The sequence below is a fragment of the Phlebotomus argentipes genome, unplaced genomic scaffold (assembly GCF_947086385.1).
Source record: "Phlebotomus argentipes unplaced genomic scaffold, Phlebotomus argentipes genome assembly contig_5, whole genome shotgun sequence".
Taxonomy (NCBI): Eukaryota; Metazoa; Arthropoda; class Insecta; order Diptera; family Psychodidae; genus Phlebotomus; species Phlebotomus argentipes.
The window spans coordinates 233,105-249,673 of NW_026776165.1; the positions used below are offsets into that span (position 1 = coordinate 233,105).

At 43.1% G+C, this 16,569-nt stretch overlaps 2 protein-coding genes across 2 annotated transcripts; both read right to left on the bottom strand.

The window, feature by feature from the left end:
• Nucleotides 1–8,842: 8,842 nt before the first annotated feature.
• Nucleotides 8,843–9,443, bottom strand: LOC132266158 (probable small nuclear ribonucleoprotein G). Its single transcript, XM_059767010.1, has 3 exons — nucleotides 9,297–9,443; nucleotides 9,073–9,220; nucleotides 8,843–8,999 (listed from the first exon to the last, which is right to left on the bottom strand). Exons 1-3 carry the CDS (start codon nucleotides 9,326–9,328, stop codon nucleotides 8,949–8,951), a joined length of 231 nt encoding a protein of 76 aa, XP_059622993.1. The 5' UTR covers nucleotides 9,329–9,443; the 3' UTR covers nucleotides 8,843–8,948.
• A 41-nt stretch (nucleotides 9,444–9,484) lies between these two features.
• On the bottom strand, nucleotides 9,485–16,197 carry LOC132266157 (phosphatidylinositol 4-kinase alpha). Its single transcript, XM_059767009.1, has 5 exons — nucleotides 15,972–16,197; nucleotides 14,282–15,901; nucleotides 12,424–14,209; nucleotides 10,853–12,346; nucleotides 9,485–10,779 (listed from the first exon to the last, which is right to left on the bottom strand). Exons 1-5 carry the CDS (start codon nucleotides 16,059–16,061, stop codon nucleotides 9,602–9,604), a joined length of 6,168 nt encoding a protein of 2,055 aa, XP_059622992.1. The 5' UTR covers nucleotides 16,062–16,197; the 3' UTR covers nucleotides 9,485–9,601.
• Nucleotides 16,198–16,569: the final 372 nt, after the last annotated feature.

The following is a 16,569-nucleotide window of genomic DNA, read 5'->3' on the forward strand; positions in this document are numbered from 1 at the left end:
GACTCATAAATCTTCTTAAATTCATTCACAATCTGTCTAATAATTAAACCAAGACTGCAAAATTGCTATAAAAGTACATTTTTTTGCAGTGTTGACTGTTGATTGTTCTCCATGAATTCTAACCTATGAGATAGAATGACAAATTGCAGGCAATATTTCTAATATATTGTCGAATTTATCGTTGAAACATGTGTAATTTATATTCAACAATTTCTCCACAGGGACACAAAGTTTCCCGAAGAGGGACTTTTGTGTGTGTTTAATAAAATTGGAAGATGTGAAACTTTGTGACGCCAAATCTGCAAGATGGAAATTGACGGTGTAGGAATTATTATCGCGCCCAAGAGTTGCTCGTTTCCCTGTCTGGAGGAGAGAAAATGCCGGCGGCGAAAGTGTGGGCTTTCCGTGGGTTTGAACTTAATATGCGAATCCATTCACATAGCAGTCATACATCAGAATCCGCCCATAATTTCACATCTCTTGAAATTACTCCGCGCGAGGGGGTGGTTTGGGAAGACGCAAGTATTTATCTCACTCCTGAGAAAGGTTCTCTATATGGCACTCTTCGGTGGAAATTTCCCGCACTGTCATTCCTTCCAAGGGGTTGATAATGTGCCTCAAATCACTTCCATAATTCCTCTGCAGAATCCTCAATACTTCTTAACTTCTAAAGAAAAGGCTCAACTTTGCCAAGATTCCCAGATTAAACACAATTTTCATGATTTTGAGGATTTTTTATTCACCTGAATCTGTCTTAAATCAATCACATAACCTCAAAAAAAAAGCAATAAAATGGATTTTTAAGCAAAATTAATTAGGAAAATGCCTCAATATCTCCCCCTTCGGAGTTCGCCAACGTGAGGGAAAGAGTTGTGTGTGTGAGTGAGTGATGAAAACTTAGTCGTGCACGAAAACGATTATCCTCCCTTTTGCGCGCGAAAGTCGCACACGACAATCTCTTCGGTGGTGAATGCATAAATCAAGTGCTAAGGACAAAGTTTAATTTCATAATATAACACCGCCGCGCCAGCAACATCATCACACATAATAGTAATGAGTTGATGAAATTGTTTGACACTTTTGAAACAATTTCCTCCGCAAATGGCGGGAGACAGGGGGAGAAATAGGGGGTGGGAAGGATGTGGGAAAAAAGCACGCCTCGCGCTCAGGAAGTCTCATCGCTGAGGAGAGGCAAAATTGACTTTCCCGCCAGAGAGACACAAAAGTATTTCAAGCATGAATCGCTGGAGAAAATGATAAATGGAATGTCTGCAGTTTATTATAAACATCCAACAATCTCACCCACACTATTTTCCATCTTCCATATATTCATTTCCACACGCACAGAGTCATTTGCAAGAATTTCTCCATCTAAAAGTACTCAAGATTCTGCCGTGAGATACATTTCCTTGGCGCAATATCTGGGTTTCACGCAGGAGATGAGAAAAGTCATCAAATGTATCTGAACACTGTCAAAAATGTCTGACATTTCCACTACTTGACATTTTTACATAAAGTTTTAGACTATTTCCACACTAATCTGCAAATTATAATGAATTTCTTAGGGTGTCATGTGATATTTCTGTCAAAATCAACGTAAAACCACCTCTTATCTGTCCATAATCTCAAAAATAACAGTAAGAGATATTCAAAAGACTCTAATTGGGAGCATTTTAGATGATAAAATGTTCTGATTATTCTAACAAGCACAGTCTTCCTTTCTGTTGACATTTCTATGTCTCGATAAGAAGATGTGGAGAGCCTCCAATGCTTTCAGTTTTCTTTTACCATGGAAGCTTTCTGGATCGCAAAATTAACTCAAAATTGCTAATTAAGTGTCAAAATCGTCTAGACATATTCCAAAATGAATATTTTTCAAGTTCAAAGTAATATTTTTGAGGTTATGTATGATTTTAGCACAATTTTCAGTATTTCTTGAGCATCAAATGTTCAGAAAAAAAAACAATGTTTATTGCATGCAATTAAGATTATTCTCACTTGGTGAAATTCAATATTTTTCTGACGTGAAAAACTTTATCTTTTCCTTCATCACAGAAAAAAAACAAAACATATTTCCCACACATTCTGTTAATCGGTACAAATTAATTAACACACGCTTTTGGCACACTCTTGTGTGCTGTCCATGCGGGAAATTGCAATGGAGGAGAACTGAGAAAAATTATTGCCATGGCGAGGAAACGATGTGCTTTCGGGGGATAAAATTGTCACATGATGATTTGGAATAAAAGTTTCACTTCATGAACTCCATGGGACGCTCTGGGCGATACATTTTGGCGCTATGGCAAAGCCATGGAATATTCCTCTCCCAACATTTATCCTCCACCGTTGTGGACCATTGGGAAGCAGCAGCTCCTGAGGGGCAAAGTTAAAAAGCGATTCTTAAGGAAACTTTTAATGTTTTCTAATCAAAATAATCAATTATTTTAAGAAAATAATCAAAAAAAAGATTTATTTTCTCAGGTAAAGTTGAAAAATTATCTTATATTCAATTAAGAAAAATCAAAAAATAATTGTTTTTTAAATTTAAATTCAAAAATAATCCTATATTCAAATTAAAAATTTAAAAATTATTCTTTTTTAAAGTAAAATTGAAAAATAATTTTATAATTAAGTTAATAAATCTGAATTAAAATCACAAATAATCAAATGAAAAAAGCGATTAAATAATCGGAAAGTGAATGATTTGAAGTTGCTAGTGAGTGACTGTCCCCTCGGCAGCTCCTGAAGAACTCCTTTGCCGCCCACAATCCGCAATGATAGTTGGAGAATATATGCGACGCCGCTTGAGACGCGGTTGGAGAAATATGGACGCGCGAGAAAAATGGTGAAAGTGACAAAATGAAAAAAGGGGTTTCGTGTGCGATGTTATATTAAAGTTGGATGAGAATAAATTTTGGCCATTCACACACCTTATAGAGTGTCGTGCCGAGGAGTCAAAAAAAAGCGGCGAAAATGCCGTCTGAAGAGGTCCTTTTCGCCACGAGATATCCACTTGTGCGCTGAATAAATTCACTTGAAAAAGTCATGACGGCGCCACAGCGTGAGCCTAACTATAAATTCTTCAGAAATTGCTTGACTTCAGTTGAAAAAAAAACCAAGAGAGGATGATCTCACGTGAATCATCACCTCTGGGTAGGCAGGATAAAGGGCTGCTTAAATAACAATTTATTGATAGTTTTTATTCAAATTTTGAGTATTTTACGTTGAAAAATAGTTATTTTTCAATTTTCCTTTTAAATTTAATTTTTTTACCTGCAAGATTGGTTTGTGATTCTTCTCTTGGCACTTACCTTCCCCTTTAACGTGAAATTCCTCCTCTTTCACACTCTATATATCGCATCGTGTGCATAAGATGCATACCAAGGGTTGAATTTAAATGTGCACGACCTCCTGGAGTTTATCTTGTGCATTCACACGATTTCATCATCCTATGCGCCGCCGCCCTTAGACGTCTTCCACCCTGGCCGAATTTGCATACAATTTCGCGGATATTTGAATATAGCGTTGACTTTATCAAACCCCGCAAAGCGTGAAGAATTTAGTGGCGCGGGAGTGAATTTCATACCATTCAATATATGTAATTCCCAATTTTTATGGATCAGAGATTTGATCAGTGTGTGTGTGTGTTCTTAGTCGCGGCGATGGGTGGCGCAGATTAATCAATTTTAAACGATACGCATTCACGAGATGAATGAGCGGAAGAACGAAATGCAATATATTTAAACGGGGATTGCGGAAGTCGGGCGTTTCTGCCAAAATTGTTTTGATTACAAATAGCTGATCGTATATTCTCGGCAATCCAGAACCTCCTGCCACCATCTCAGTGGTTTTTTTCCTTCTCCTTCTCCTCCTTCATACCCGAAGTCCCAGCGCAGAGTTGGGGTTGTTTGGCGAACGCCAAGGGGAAGATAATATGCCTTGAAGCTGTGTATAACATACTGACTGTTCTGAATGTGTTCAAAAAAGTGCATTTTTCAGGCCTTAACTTTGTGATAACTCTGTAATTTCTTGAATTCTAGTGATTTTTTAGAGAGAAAAAGTCACAAAATTGCCAAAAGTTGGATTAGAAACTCTTCAAATGCCAATTTCACCTTTGTGAAATACAATTGGAATTTCTACATGTCTTTCAAACGTGCTCAGCTGATCATCAGTTGATGAAATTGTGCTTTTTCCACGTGGAAAGTTTCATTTTCGCCCAATAAATTGTAAAATGGCGTTATTATTAGCGTCCTTCACGCCAACTTTGCTGCCCTCTTGCGGTGATTTTACCAGAAAATATGCAAATTTAGATTTTAGAACAATAAAGATTCCTTATAAATCGCCAATTTGTGATTGTAAGATGATTATAATGCAAAAAAAATTGATTTTTTCTTATGGAAACAGAAACTTTTGCAGTGCAAATGTTTGAAATATTTTATCAATATCAATGCCAAACAGTTCTGCAATGTTGTACACCACTTCTGACCACAATATCTGCCCCTTGGCGAACGCACAGAGAGCCAGAGAGAGAGCGTAAAAAATAGATGCGATTCTTTTATCGTCGGTGGCCAATCTCCATATCCCAGTGGCAGATAGATATATATTTTTTTTATTTATTGTACACTCTCCGATATACAACAGCATTCGCTCGCCACCCACGCTATTATCATCCCTTTTTCCAGGGTGAGCATCTGACGATAGACGAAATGGATGGCAAATGGTGATGCTTGCCAATGTTGAGGGTGAGTTTCTCTGTGGCTCTTCCGTTATTTATGGTCAAAAATTTATTAAATATTTTATTTGTGGTATATCACGTTCTCATTGAAACTCCCTCCATCCCTCAACCATCCCCATGTATATTTCCACCCCCGCATCCTCAATACCAATTGGACATTGGCTGATAAAAATTCTCCTTTCCAAGCCGAAGAGCGAGTTCTTTTTATCTTGAACTTTTTACCACTAAGACGCGCGCGCGACCAAAAAAAAAACCATGCCGATGAATGGGTGAATGATCGAGGAATGAGGGGTGGAAAATTTATGTGATATTGATTCATGGAGAAAACACTATTGAGGAATGTATTGAAGAGAGCGAGTGAGTTTCTATTGAAGGACTTTTCCATTGCATTTGAGACGCTTAACAGAAGCACCATCAATAGATCACGACACTTTCCACAGTCTCGTGGTCATGCTTGGTCAATTCTTCTCGCAGCACACTTGAAAGGGTGAATCGCTTGAACTCTGGAGTGGTTTTCATCACCAAGCAAATATTACCAGCGATTCGATTGTTTAATGCCCAAATTCTCTCCACTGTGTTTGATCACTAGCGGGCTTTCAATTTCCACCTGGAAATACCAAAAAGCGCCGCGCGTTCGCGTAAAGGCCAGCCGAAGGAGAGATAAAGGAGCGAGACGGAGGGAATTGAGAAGGATTGAAGGACTTGCCCTGGGGATTGTGAGAACAATTTCCAGGGTTTTCCAGGTCACGCTGGCTGTAAATCGAAAAGGGCCACTCTTCCAATATTTTTCCATTATCCATGGCCCAACACAGAGGTTGTGAAATGACTCCCTTGAGACTTTTTTCTTCAATATCACTTCACCATTGGTATATCTTTAAACTTCTTCTTCTTCGGGATAATTAAATTCCAACCCCGCGCACAATTCACTTCAATATTTGTCGAAATGGCCTAAGAGAGAGGGATGGAAAAGTGTTTAAGGCTTTGCCACCCTTTTTTTGTAAATACATATATAGTCTTATATTGAGCGCTGTATAAATTATTCACCCTTAAAGCTTTCAAAAGAATACAAGAACATTGCTTCGGGGGGTTGCTTGCAACAAATGCAATTTTCAATAGTGGATAAATAACGTATTGAACACTGCTTCAATTTACCAAGGGGTCCATCATGCATCGACATTTTCATTCAATTTGAAATTCCATGAATTTCTCTTGTTATTTTCCCACCCACTCTCGCTCATGAGCCTCACACACACACAGAAACGGTTTCACCCTTCCGCACATGGACAAAGTAGGCAAGATGATAGTTTAAAGATTTCAAGGATTTTCCAGCAGTCAAAAAATCACATCTCTTGATCAACAGGAAAGGAAATAAAAAAATGATTATTTTTAAAAGTAAAACTATAAAAAGGTAAAAATTAGAATATAAATAAATATTTTTAAAAGAAAAATTTGCAAAAAAAACTAAAAAATGAATATTTTCCAGCAAAATATTTAAATAAGTCAATTCAAGTAGATTGCTGAATAATTGCCGCAAGAGGGCAGCAAAATTGGCGCGGGGGACGCTAATAATACCGCCATTTTACAGATAATTTTCTCTCTTTTCTCACGCATGGAAAAAGCTTAGTTTCATCATTAGCTGATCAACTAATCATGTTTAAAAAGCATGTAGAAGTTTTGTTGTATTTCAAATTTAGTTTTCTGGAAATTTCGTGACTTTTTTTTCATTTTTTTCGCCGTTTTCTGGGGATTTTCTGCTGATGATTTTTGTTGCAATCTATAAAGTAATTACTCAACTCTGGGGATGGTGGAAATGGAAAACAGAGCAGAAAACCCACTGGTAATTCACTTGGCCATATAGAAAGTATTGTGGAAGGTGCAGGAGCAGAAGGAGGGTGAGTGAAATACGATGGTTTGGAGTTATGGACGATGCATTTGAATCACTCCCCAGTGAATTTCTATTCAGGACGATTGAGGTTGCACCACAAGATGCCCATCCTTTTCTCTTCTCCACATCCTCGAAAACCCATCCTTGAATCATCAGCTCAAACTGCCTGATGCTGCATAGCGAACAATAAGCGACTCTAATGGCTTCAGTTTTACCTTCAGGATCCCAAATCTCTCACAAACACCAACGGAGGAGTATTGAAATTTACTGGATGAGAGAAATGTTCAGAGATGGCAAGACTGCAGAATGAGCACAAAACAAGGTGTATGGGATACTTGAACAAGCGATGGTTTCTGCTAATTTGCCCAATTGGGAATTGTAAGCAACTGAGAGGTTTGTTGTTGATTTAATTTGCCCTGACCTACAATCCTCCACAACACACATTCTCCGCCATTGTAATTGTTGCACATCCTAGGCTGAAGAGAGGATAATTATTGTATATAATTACATTTTGAAGATGATCTAATATGCCACAATCTTACACTATAACATTTATTAACTACACTCCCGAGATGGAAATCCGGAAGAATTCATCCCTGAGCCACGTATCAGCCTCCATTCCGCACATCGACTCGACTCAGCCAAGGGTGGCTTCTGGGCTGAGGCACGAGGGTGTAATTGAACAACAATAATGGATATTTCATGTTGCAAGATCGATACGGTTCTGATTGACTCCGACACGATGACTCTTTTTCCATCCCTTTTGCCTCCGCCGCAACACACTTTGCAAATTCCACTCCCATATATGTTGGTGGTGCGATGGTGATCGATAAGTTAGCCATCTGACACTTTTCTCAGCCCCTCAAGCAGATGAATGCGCGTCTTCCTGTGCCACATCCTCGAGGGTATTGCACGGCAAATGGCTGCAGACTTAATTACACCGCACACAAGGTGTAAGAAGACGATGAATAATAACGCTAAATTCAATTCCGAAAGCTCACACACCCCTATCTAATCACTGAGGGGTGATTTCTTTTGCCACATGATTAATTACACCGCACACCAATGCTTGGGCCAATTTCCATTCTGACTCTCTAGCATGATAACCTTTTTTCCCACCCCAACCACCCCCGCCAAGTGTCCGTTAATGATTTGTGTGATTTGTGGCTTCCGGCAAACTTTTTCACTCATCCTTTCTCTCTCAGTGTTCTCTTCTATCTAAAATACCGCCAGGAAGTCATTTTAATTTGAAAATATACGAAAATGCAATATTATTAGCGTCCCCCACGCCAACTTTGCTGCGCTCTGACGGCGATATGTAGAGAAAATGATCGAAAATTTACTTTTTCATTGAAATATAATTTGATTTATTTAGTTATTTTGCCTCTGAAAATATTCAAATTTTGATTATTTTGGCAATTTTTGGATTATTTTCTTCTTTGGTAAATTCACTTTTCAACCCATTAATCAGTGTCTCATTTTGTGCGCTAATTCTTTCATGGATTCTGGGCGATCGCGTGTTGAGAAAGGGGAAAAATAAGTCAATTGGTGAGATCGTAAATTTTCACTTTGAACCCAATAGAATTAATAGTCGGGAAAGCCTCCAATTCCGACGTCTTAATTCCAACATATCGCCTCCGCAAAAAAGAGTTTTGTAATCAGCAACTGTTGATGTTTTACTGAGCAAATTTGTAAAGTAGCTTATTAATAAAATGTTTATTAATTTTATTGATAACCCTCCTGGAGTGTGGACTTTATCGTATTCTTTGCTGCTTCTCAATTTCACGCTCAGCATTTGATTTGTGTCACAATCTTCACGAATGTGTCTCGCTTGAAGATTGTGCGTGTATTTTCTATTTCCGTGAGCGAATGAGCGCGATTTCTTCCCAATTTTTCCTTCACTCATTATTTGTCCAATAGAAAGAACATTGCTTCGGGGGGTTGCTTGCAACAAATGCAATTTTCAATAGTGGATAAATAACGTATTGAACACTGCTTCAATTTACCAAGGGGTCCATCATGCATCGACATTTTCATTCAATTTGAAATTCCATGAATTTCTCTTGTTATTTTCCCACCCATCCTTTTCTCTTCTTCACATCCTCGAAAACCCATCCTTGGATCATCCGCTCCAACTGCCTGATGCAGCATAGTGAACAATAAGTGACTCTAATGGCTTCAGTTTTGCCTTCAGGATCCCAAATCTTTCACAAACACCAACGAAGGAGTATTGAAATTTACTGGATGAGAGAAAAATGTTCCAAGAAACAACAATCTTTTTAACTCTCCTGCTTTACTTCGTGTGTTGGGGTAATGTATAGCGGTATTCTATATTCTATCCAGTGCCTCCACCATGATGATGCTGTTCCCCCGGACGACCTGCAAAAGAAACCAAGGCAAAAACAGTCCTTCAGTCCCAACTCTGAGATTGTGCAGAGATCAGCAATCTTACCACCATTCCAATATTGTTGCGGGAACCGTCTCTGCACTCCTCTATCGTCTCGTCGATCACCACATTCATGAAGGGGTCGAATCCTCTGAGAATGCCCACAATGGTGCGGCCCCCGTTCAGCTTGAGGCTCATCCTCTTGTCCATGAACCTGGGAAACGTTTGCAAAGTGAGGTTAGTTTAGCAAAACACGCCTGAATCACTGAATTTTCCATTCGCTGGCGTACTTCTTCAACTCTGGTGGGTGAGCTTTAGACATCTTTCAGGGATTCCACTCGATATTCACACGGAAATACAGCAATTAGTGGTGTTTTAGTGGAGATAAACAAAGCGTCCGCCGCTGACAAACTTCCCACAATGTTTTCGAGGTTTTTGGACTGCGTGCTCAGAGGGCGCTAGTGTGAAAGTCAGGGAGTTTTGAACATTCAACGGTTTCATTTGCCCACAATAATAATTGTCATAAATACACTGATTTTTCCTAAGATTTCCTAATCACAATTCGATAAATATATGTTGCATATCGCTGGGTAGTTTAGTAGGGTATCTGATTCTGGTAATATTGGATCATGTCGTACGTGCGCGTGCGGAAGTTCTGATATGAGTTCCGAATGATGGCCAACATGTGAGCTGCTGCTTCCTTGTTGCTCTTGTTGGGCACAAATCTCTGCTTCAGCAGATTGATGGTCTGCCCGCGGAAGCACGGCAGTCCTGTGTCCAGCATGAGCGACACCAGAGAGACAATAGCGTCTTGATAGGGACGCACAGCTAAGAAGGATTGCACGCAGAGTTCGCAGAACCACCGGAATCCCGGTGCGTCCATCTTCCCACCCATCACCATCACCATTTCATCGGTGATCTTCATGTCAGTCTCGAAGCCGATATTCCCACCGGGTGACGATTCAAACATGAAGCCGAAATCAATGTGAATTATGTGGCCATCCGTGTCAATCATGATGTTTCCGTTGTGACGATCCTTGATCTGCAGCAGATATCCAATCACCGAGTACGCCGCCATTGATTTCACAAAGTTACTGCGCGCCGTCTGGAAGTCCCGACCAGTCTCATCGCCATACTGATGCAGGAAATACTCATACAGCCCGGAATCTGTTTGTCTTCCCAGTTGATCTCGCGATTTGGCATTCGGCACACACTCAATCACTCCACATCCCGGCGCCGTGGCCACCACGCGATAGGGAAAAAGGAAGAGATCAAGTCCAACTTGTCTGAAGATGTTCTTGAAGATCGTAATCACCTGCAGTGCCAACATATCCTGCCTCACATCATCGCCCACCTTGAAGATAGCTGCTTTCCACACATTTGTCGATGCCTCCGTCTGACTCAAGCCCACTGAGCTCTGCTCTTCCATCACCATCGACTCAAATTCTGAGATTCCGCACGGCAGCACGCGGAATCGCGCCAGATAAGGTGCCTTGGCGGCACTCTGCATCGGTGTGCCGCTGTTGTAGTCAATATCCAGGACCATTGCTTCGGGATTGGAGGGCAAATAGCAGCCGGCCTGCACTTTAATCTTGCTCAGCGCCTCCAGACACGCCTTCTTCCTCGCCTGACCCTTCGGGAAGCCCCGAATATCACCACTCACAGCTGTAATTTTGCTGAAGAAGCTAAACTCACGCTCGTAGAAGCTCTTTGCCGCACCTGAGAAGGAGTTTATGATGTTCTGCGTCAGAGCGTCCAGTGTGTCATAGAGAGCTGAAAGGGAGAGAGAGATTTCAACGATTGTTAACAATATCACAACCCAATAATTGAGTCACATTTTACTCACAATCCTTGTGATGCTGATCCTCATCCACATACATATTCGTCTGCATGTTCCATATCAATTGATGAGCCACAATTTGTGATCTCTTGGAGATGTGCTTGATGAACTCCGCAATGTAGCCCATTGTGTCATATCGCAGCGCCTGCACGAGTTGCGGAATGTACGGCAGAATTGAATTGGCCGGACAGGAGTTCAGGGACTTGATGGCATACTGAGCCGACAGCGGATGCAATGGATACTGTCTGGAGAAGTATGACATGGCTTGAATGGGACCCACGCGACTCCACGAGAGCATCTGCACGAGTTCCGGCACTTCGCTGAGGAGAGTCTTCGTTGTCACCAAGTACTTGATGGCCTCCGGCAGATGCGCCACTTGAATGGGATCCTGACACACCAGTCGCGATATCTCATCGATTACACTGTCGTCATTGCGAATCCTCTGAATCAAATAGATGCCGAGAGCTGGATTGTGAGCCCACGCCACGCGTGCATGATCACGCCAAATATGCACCTTTGTCGGTCTGGCTCTCCACTCGCTGATCATTGTTTCACCGGGAATGACATGATCCGGCGCCGAGGTGGGATTGTACCACGTTATGAGGAACTCAATCTCCAGAGCCAGCAAATCCATGATCAAGTTCCTCTTCTTCATGTACTCCTTGTTGGTGTCATCGATCTGGAAGGGACTCCTCTTGCTCCTCGTTGACTTCTTGGACAGTGTTGATGTTGAGTGGGGAATTGTGTTGTACCATCCACCAGTTCCTGTGCTATTGCTCTTGGCCAAATCACTCCCGGCCACAGAAACCTCACTCAATGGTCTCGTGGATGATGAAGTTGTGGGAAATTGACCCGTCGTGTCCAAATCCACCAACTCAGACGACACCAAATACTTCTTCTCACTCCTCATTGTCTGCCAGAACTTCAACAACACCAGAATATCATCATAAAGTACCTTCCTCGTCTGCGTTGGCGATATCTGTGGACCACAGAAGTAATCCAAGGCATAACTATAAATCCGCTCTCGCAGAATATTCCTCCCCATTGACTTGGCAATGGTGTTTCCCTGCAGAAGCGACAAGCCACACTGTAGCAACTTGAATCTGCATCCCACAGCGGCAATATTGTGATTCAATCGCATATCTCGTGTCCCAATGGGCAGACATCGATGCAGCAGCAGGCAGAACATCTCCACTTTGTCCCTGTTACAGTACTTCGCCGTGTCCACCATTTCCGACAGCAGCTGCAGCCAGATGGCATGTGGAGTCACGTTCATCTGCAGCGAAGCAATCTCCGTGGCATCAGACATCAGCATTGGACTCATGATCTCATCTTCCTTGGCAAATATGCCTAAGCGCTTCTCGAAAGTCGCTTGCCACGCACTTATCATCTCCTGAATGAGACACAGCTCGAGATCCTGACGTGCTGTGACAATCCACTGCCAACACTCAATCGCCGTGGTCACGGAGGATTCTGTGAAGAGTTCCACTTGCGATGAGGCTGGAAAGACACAGGAAAAAAAGAGAGCAATTTAGTAAGTTTACAGTGGACATTTTGTGCCTTCATGAGAGACTCACAAACTGCATGAATGAGCTTTCTATTGAGACCCGAGCAGAGGATTAGATAAGCTGTCGCCCTCCAGACTGCTCCTCGATGCTTGATATCGCACTTCTCCTTGCACGCCTCCCAAACATCTCTAATCAGTCGATCCGCCAGGCCCTGCTTCTCCTCGTCATTCAACACCGACAGCAGCCCTGAGATCTCTCCAGCATACTTGCTGCGCAGACACAGAACCGACACGAACTGTGACGTGTCATTCGTGCTGGGCGTGTTGTATCGCTTGGCATTCACGCCAGTTGCCACAGTTCCCGGTGAATTGACAATGCTGGTCTGGAGGATGGACTCGAAAGCCAGCGCCAGACCGCAGTGATTGCTCAATGAGGAGATATTGAGATTGTTGGGATACTCCTGCAGATGACTTCTGATGAGCTTTGGCGCCCACTTCATGGCCTCATTGAAGATTCCCTGGCATCGGTGGGCGAAGTCCTTCACGCGTCCCTCCCGCGCGGGCAGACTGTCCATCAGCTGCAGTGTGTACGGTGTGCCCTGAACCTTGAGACTCGGTGACTCCTCGTTGGGATTCAGTGACAGGGAGAAAGAGAGCAACTGCAGAATGTCCAGCATGCACCAGAGAAATCGTCGATTCCACAGCAAGTCCGGGAATTTGTCCACAAACTGTGACAAGTATTGATCGGCCACCACTTGAATCTGCTTGTGTGTGTGATTGAAGTACACCAGCAGCAAGATGGCTTGACTCTCCAGCACATTTTCCCTCAAGTTGTCTTGCAGCAGCAGCACATTGCAGAACTTCTCAAACACCTGATCGCCAATGCACTTGATGCACTGCCAAATGCCCGATTTGTCCTTCTGCAGTGCCAAATCACACAGATAGCTGAAGATGAGCTCAAGACTCGGCTCCTTGGCATTCTCAATGCGCAGCGTCTCCAGCCAGTAGACACTCAACAGATATGTGCATTGTGGGAAGGTGAGCTTGTGAATGATTGCCGCCACGTCGGTGGGATGCTCAAGAAGCAGCAGAATTTGACTCCTCAATTCATTCAGACTCACACTGTCCGACTTCACAGCTGACGTGTAGTTCAACTCCCTCATCTCCGACCTGTACGCAGTCTGACTGATCAGCAGTGGTGACTTGGCGGCAATTCTCTGCACACCGTGACACCATTCAGACGGCCACAGGCGTGAATTTGTGAATCCCATCACAACACAGTACAGCCAGAAGTCCTTGAACAACTTGTGCAGCCTCTGCTTCGGATTCCTGATCGGCGGCAGGCGATCCACGAGAATGGCAATCACGGGAATTAGCATGCCCAGATTTCCCGCACTGGAGCTCGCTTTCTGCACACCTGGCGTGCTGTCGTAACTCCTCTCACCCTCCAGGCCAATCTGCACGAACAGCTCCAGCATCTTCCCCAGCAGATCCAGCATCTCCAGCTCCCCCTCGATGTTGGCCGCAATCATTCCCAGCGCATTCACAATCGCATCTGACACATTGTGGTACTGGCGCCGATGCTCAGGATTGGTAGTGTAGGCCAGTGAGGCGGATTGTACAGTGACACGGGAGAACATCTTCATGATCTCTTCGAAGGTATCCGGTTCACACTTGGAGACAATCATGCAGCCAAGTTGCTCCACAATAAGCACATTCTGCTCCGACGGAACCTTGCAGAAGCGCTGAATGAAGAACTGGAGGATGCTATGAGTGGTCTTGGGCGTATCCTTCAGTGTCACAGCCACCTGGCCCAGCATCACGATGATATTCAGGGAAACAATCGACGATGAGTCCTGAAACACACGATGGAAAAACTCAATGTCTCTCTCTCTCTCTCAATCTTCACAAATTTCTCTCCATCTTACCTTTGAGTCATTTCCCTGTTTCTCCGCCGTGAAGAGACGATTAGATACGTTTGCCACGAGTGCCGGCACACAATACGGATCCATGAGATGCGCTGCCCTCAAGGCCTTGCTCAGATTCTCAATTGCTGCATTTCGCAGCGACTCAAAAGCCACCTGAGCCGCTCTTGTCATCTGCATTGGTTTTGTTGATTGATAACTCAAGGCTTGCGCTTCTGGACTCTGAACGATCAGCGTGAAGGGAATCTCCTTGTCCTTCTTCTGCTGTGCACACGTAAATGCATACAGATTGGCCAGAATTGGGCTGGGATTCACCAGGAAGTCTCTCAAGTAAGAGACAGAAGTTCCAGCAATATTTGGACACTTCTGAGCCAGTTTTCCCAAACCCTCGAGACACACCATCAGCAGTGGCATGTGATCCATCACCAGTTTGTGGTTCAGCACAGAATTCAGCTTCTGATACAGCCTGCCACACAGCTTATCAGCACCTGTCTCGTCAGCCACTGCCCAGACCAAGAGATCCACACAGGCAGCATTCGCCAGGACATTCAGCTTGTACTTGTTGACGTAGTGGGCATTCTTATCGCGCCACTTGGCATCTGAATCATCAAATTGGCGATTCTGGAGCTGTGTGTTGCCATTCAAGAAGAGATCCTTCACAAACTCTTGCACATCTCGCGTGAAAGGTGCCGGCAGATCACACTGAGTCTGCAGAAGTTCACGCAAGAGTGTCACAATGACGAGATTGATGGTTTCTGAGAATGACTGATAGCCATAATATCTGCCATGGTGTCTCAATTCATACACATCGCCCGCCTGCTCATCCAGATATGCCAAGACTTCCTTGGCCAGCATTTTCTTCGATATGGCGAAGATTGTCTGAAGGTGCTGCACTGGGAATTGGATTGTGCACTCTTGAGGCTTCTCCTTTTTGCCTGTTTTGTCGCCCGGCTCGTCTTTCCCCACAGGAAACTGAAAGCTAGAGCCATACTTGGAGAAGTACAGAGCATTGGCGTTGTAGGGAATGTAATACTTGTGGAGATATTGCGAGAAGACCTTCTTCTTCACGCACTCCAGGTTTATGGAGGGCGACTGCACCATCTGGCCCTTGGTTGGCGGCTTTTTCTCGCTCATGGTGGAGGATTTTGGAAAGAGACGGCACAGAAGAGGTGGATCTGTCGTGGTAAAGCGTCCCATTGAGCGTGCCAGACCGAGAAACAGTGGAACTGTGGCCTTGCACAGTATCATGGGCGACACAGCGTTCTTCTGTTTGATGATATTGGCCAGAACGTTGAGTATGTCAATTTGCGTGGCGAGGATTTCCTCCCTGTACTTAATACACCGCACAGACACGTCCGTGAGCAGTGTATTGAGGCAGAAAGAGAAATTCTCCGTGGCCGGAATGCGATATTGCTCCCTGCGTGCATTTCCATCGTCAATCCACACCGCCTTGGGCAGTCCTTTGGCCAGTTTTATCAAGTACGGCACGATGACTTCCTCATGCTGCAAACCACTCTCCAGAAGAAAAATTCCCAGAGCAATCACAGCGTCTTCATTTCGACTGTCCAAGCAAAAGACACCCACATTGTTCTCCTGTGGACAGTACTGATAAATCACCTCCACCTGCAATTGCACGAATGTTCCTGATAAGTGCCAAAATTTCCTGGAAAAATGCCGGACATTTAGTTCTCACCCTTGTCCACGCCACAGAAGGGAGCTGCGATAGTATGCGGGCGGTGCCATAAACAGTGCTCTGAAAAGTGAACTTTTCCACCGTCATCATGGCGAATTTTGTCAATCCTACAACTGAAAAAGATACTCGGACACTTAGTGTACACTTTTCAACTAGAATTTGGGTCGATTATACAATTTTCCACAGTGAAAATCACTTTTTACTGCACCATGAAAAAAGTAGACATGATGGAAAAATATTGACAAGTACACTTAGGGATCCAGCCAACAGAGGCGCTGCACTCGGTACGGAGATGAGCAATTCAAAGAAATATATCCGTTGTGAAAATTTTCCTACGCTTTTCCACACATTTCTCTTGGTTATTGGAAAATAATTTTGACAATTTTTGAATCAGTGCATAGAAATCTACTAAATTCGTCACTGAGTGTTGAACAAATTCAATATAAAGTGTTGAAATGCTGTGAGTTTGAAAAATGCGCCAAGAATTATAGTTTCTTTTATAGGTGAATTTTTTACCCATTGATTTGTCTACAAAAGAATGTGTAGACAATCAATAAATCATATTTTGTGCCTTTCAAATAAGGCTTTTATATAAAAA

What these genes read in the sequence shown, in the direction of transcription:
- LOC132266158 (XM_059767010.1), bottom strand. Translation starts at nt 9,328, where the DNA reads ATGTCTAAAGCTCACCCACCAGAGTTGAAGAA. An exon ending in CACCCACCAGAGTTGAAGAA is followed by an intron (nt 9,221 to 9,296) that starts GTACGCCAGCGA and finishes AACGTTTCCCAG; the next exon opens with GTTCATGGACAAGAGGATGA. An exon ending in GCAACAATATTGGAATGGTG is followed by an intron (nt 9,000 to 9,072) that starts GTAAGATTGCTG and finishes TTTCTTTTGCAG; the next exon opens with GTCGTCCGGGGGAACAGCAT.
- LOC132266157 (XM_059767009.1), bottom strand. Translation starts at nt 16,061, where the DNA reads ATGATGACGGTGGAAAAGTTCACTTTTCAGAGCACTGTTTATGGCACC. An exon ending in AACAGGGAAATGACTCAAAG is followed by an intron (nt 14,210 to 14,281) that starts GTAAGATGGAGA and finishes CGTGTGTTTCAG; the next exon opens with GACTCATCGTCGATTGTTTC. An exon ending in AAAGCTCATTCATGCAGTTT is followed by an intron (nt 12,347 to 12,423) that starts GTGAGTCTCTCA and finishes GTGTCTTTCCAG; the next exon opens with CCTCATCGCAAGTGGAACTC.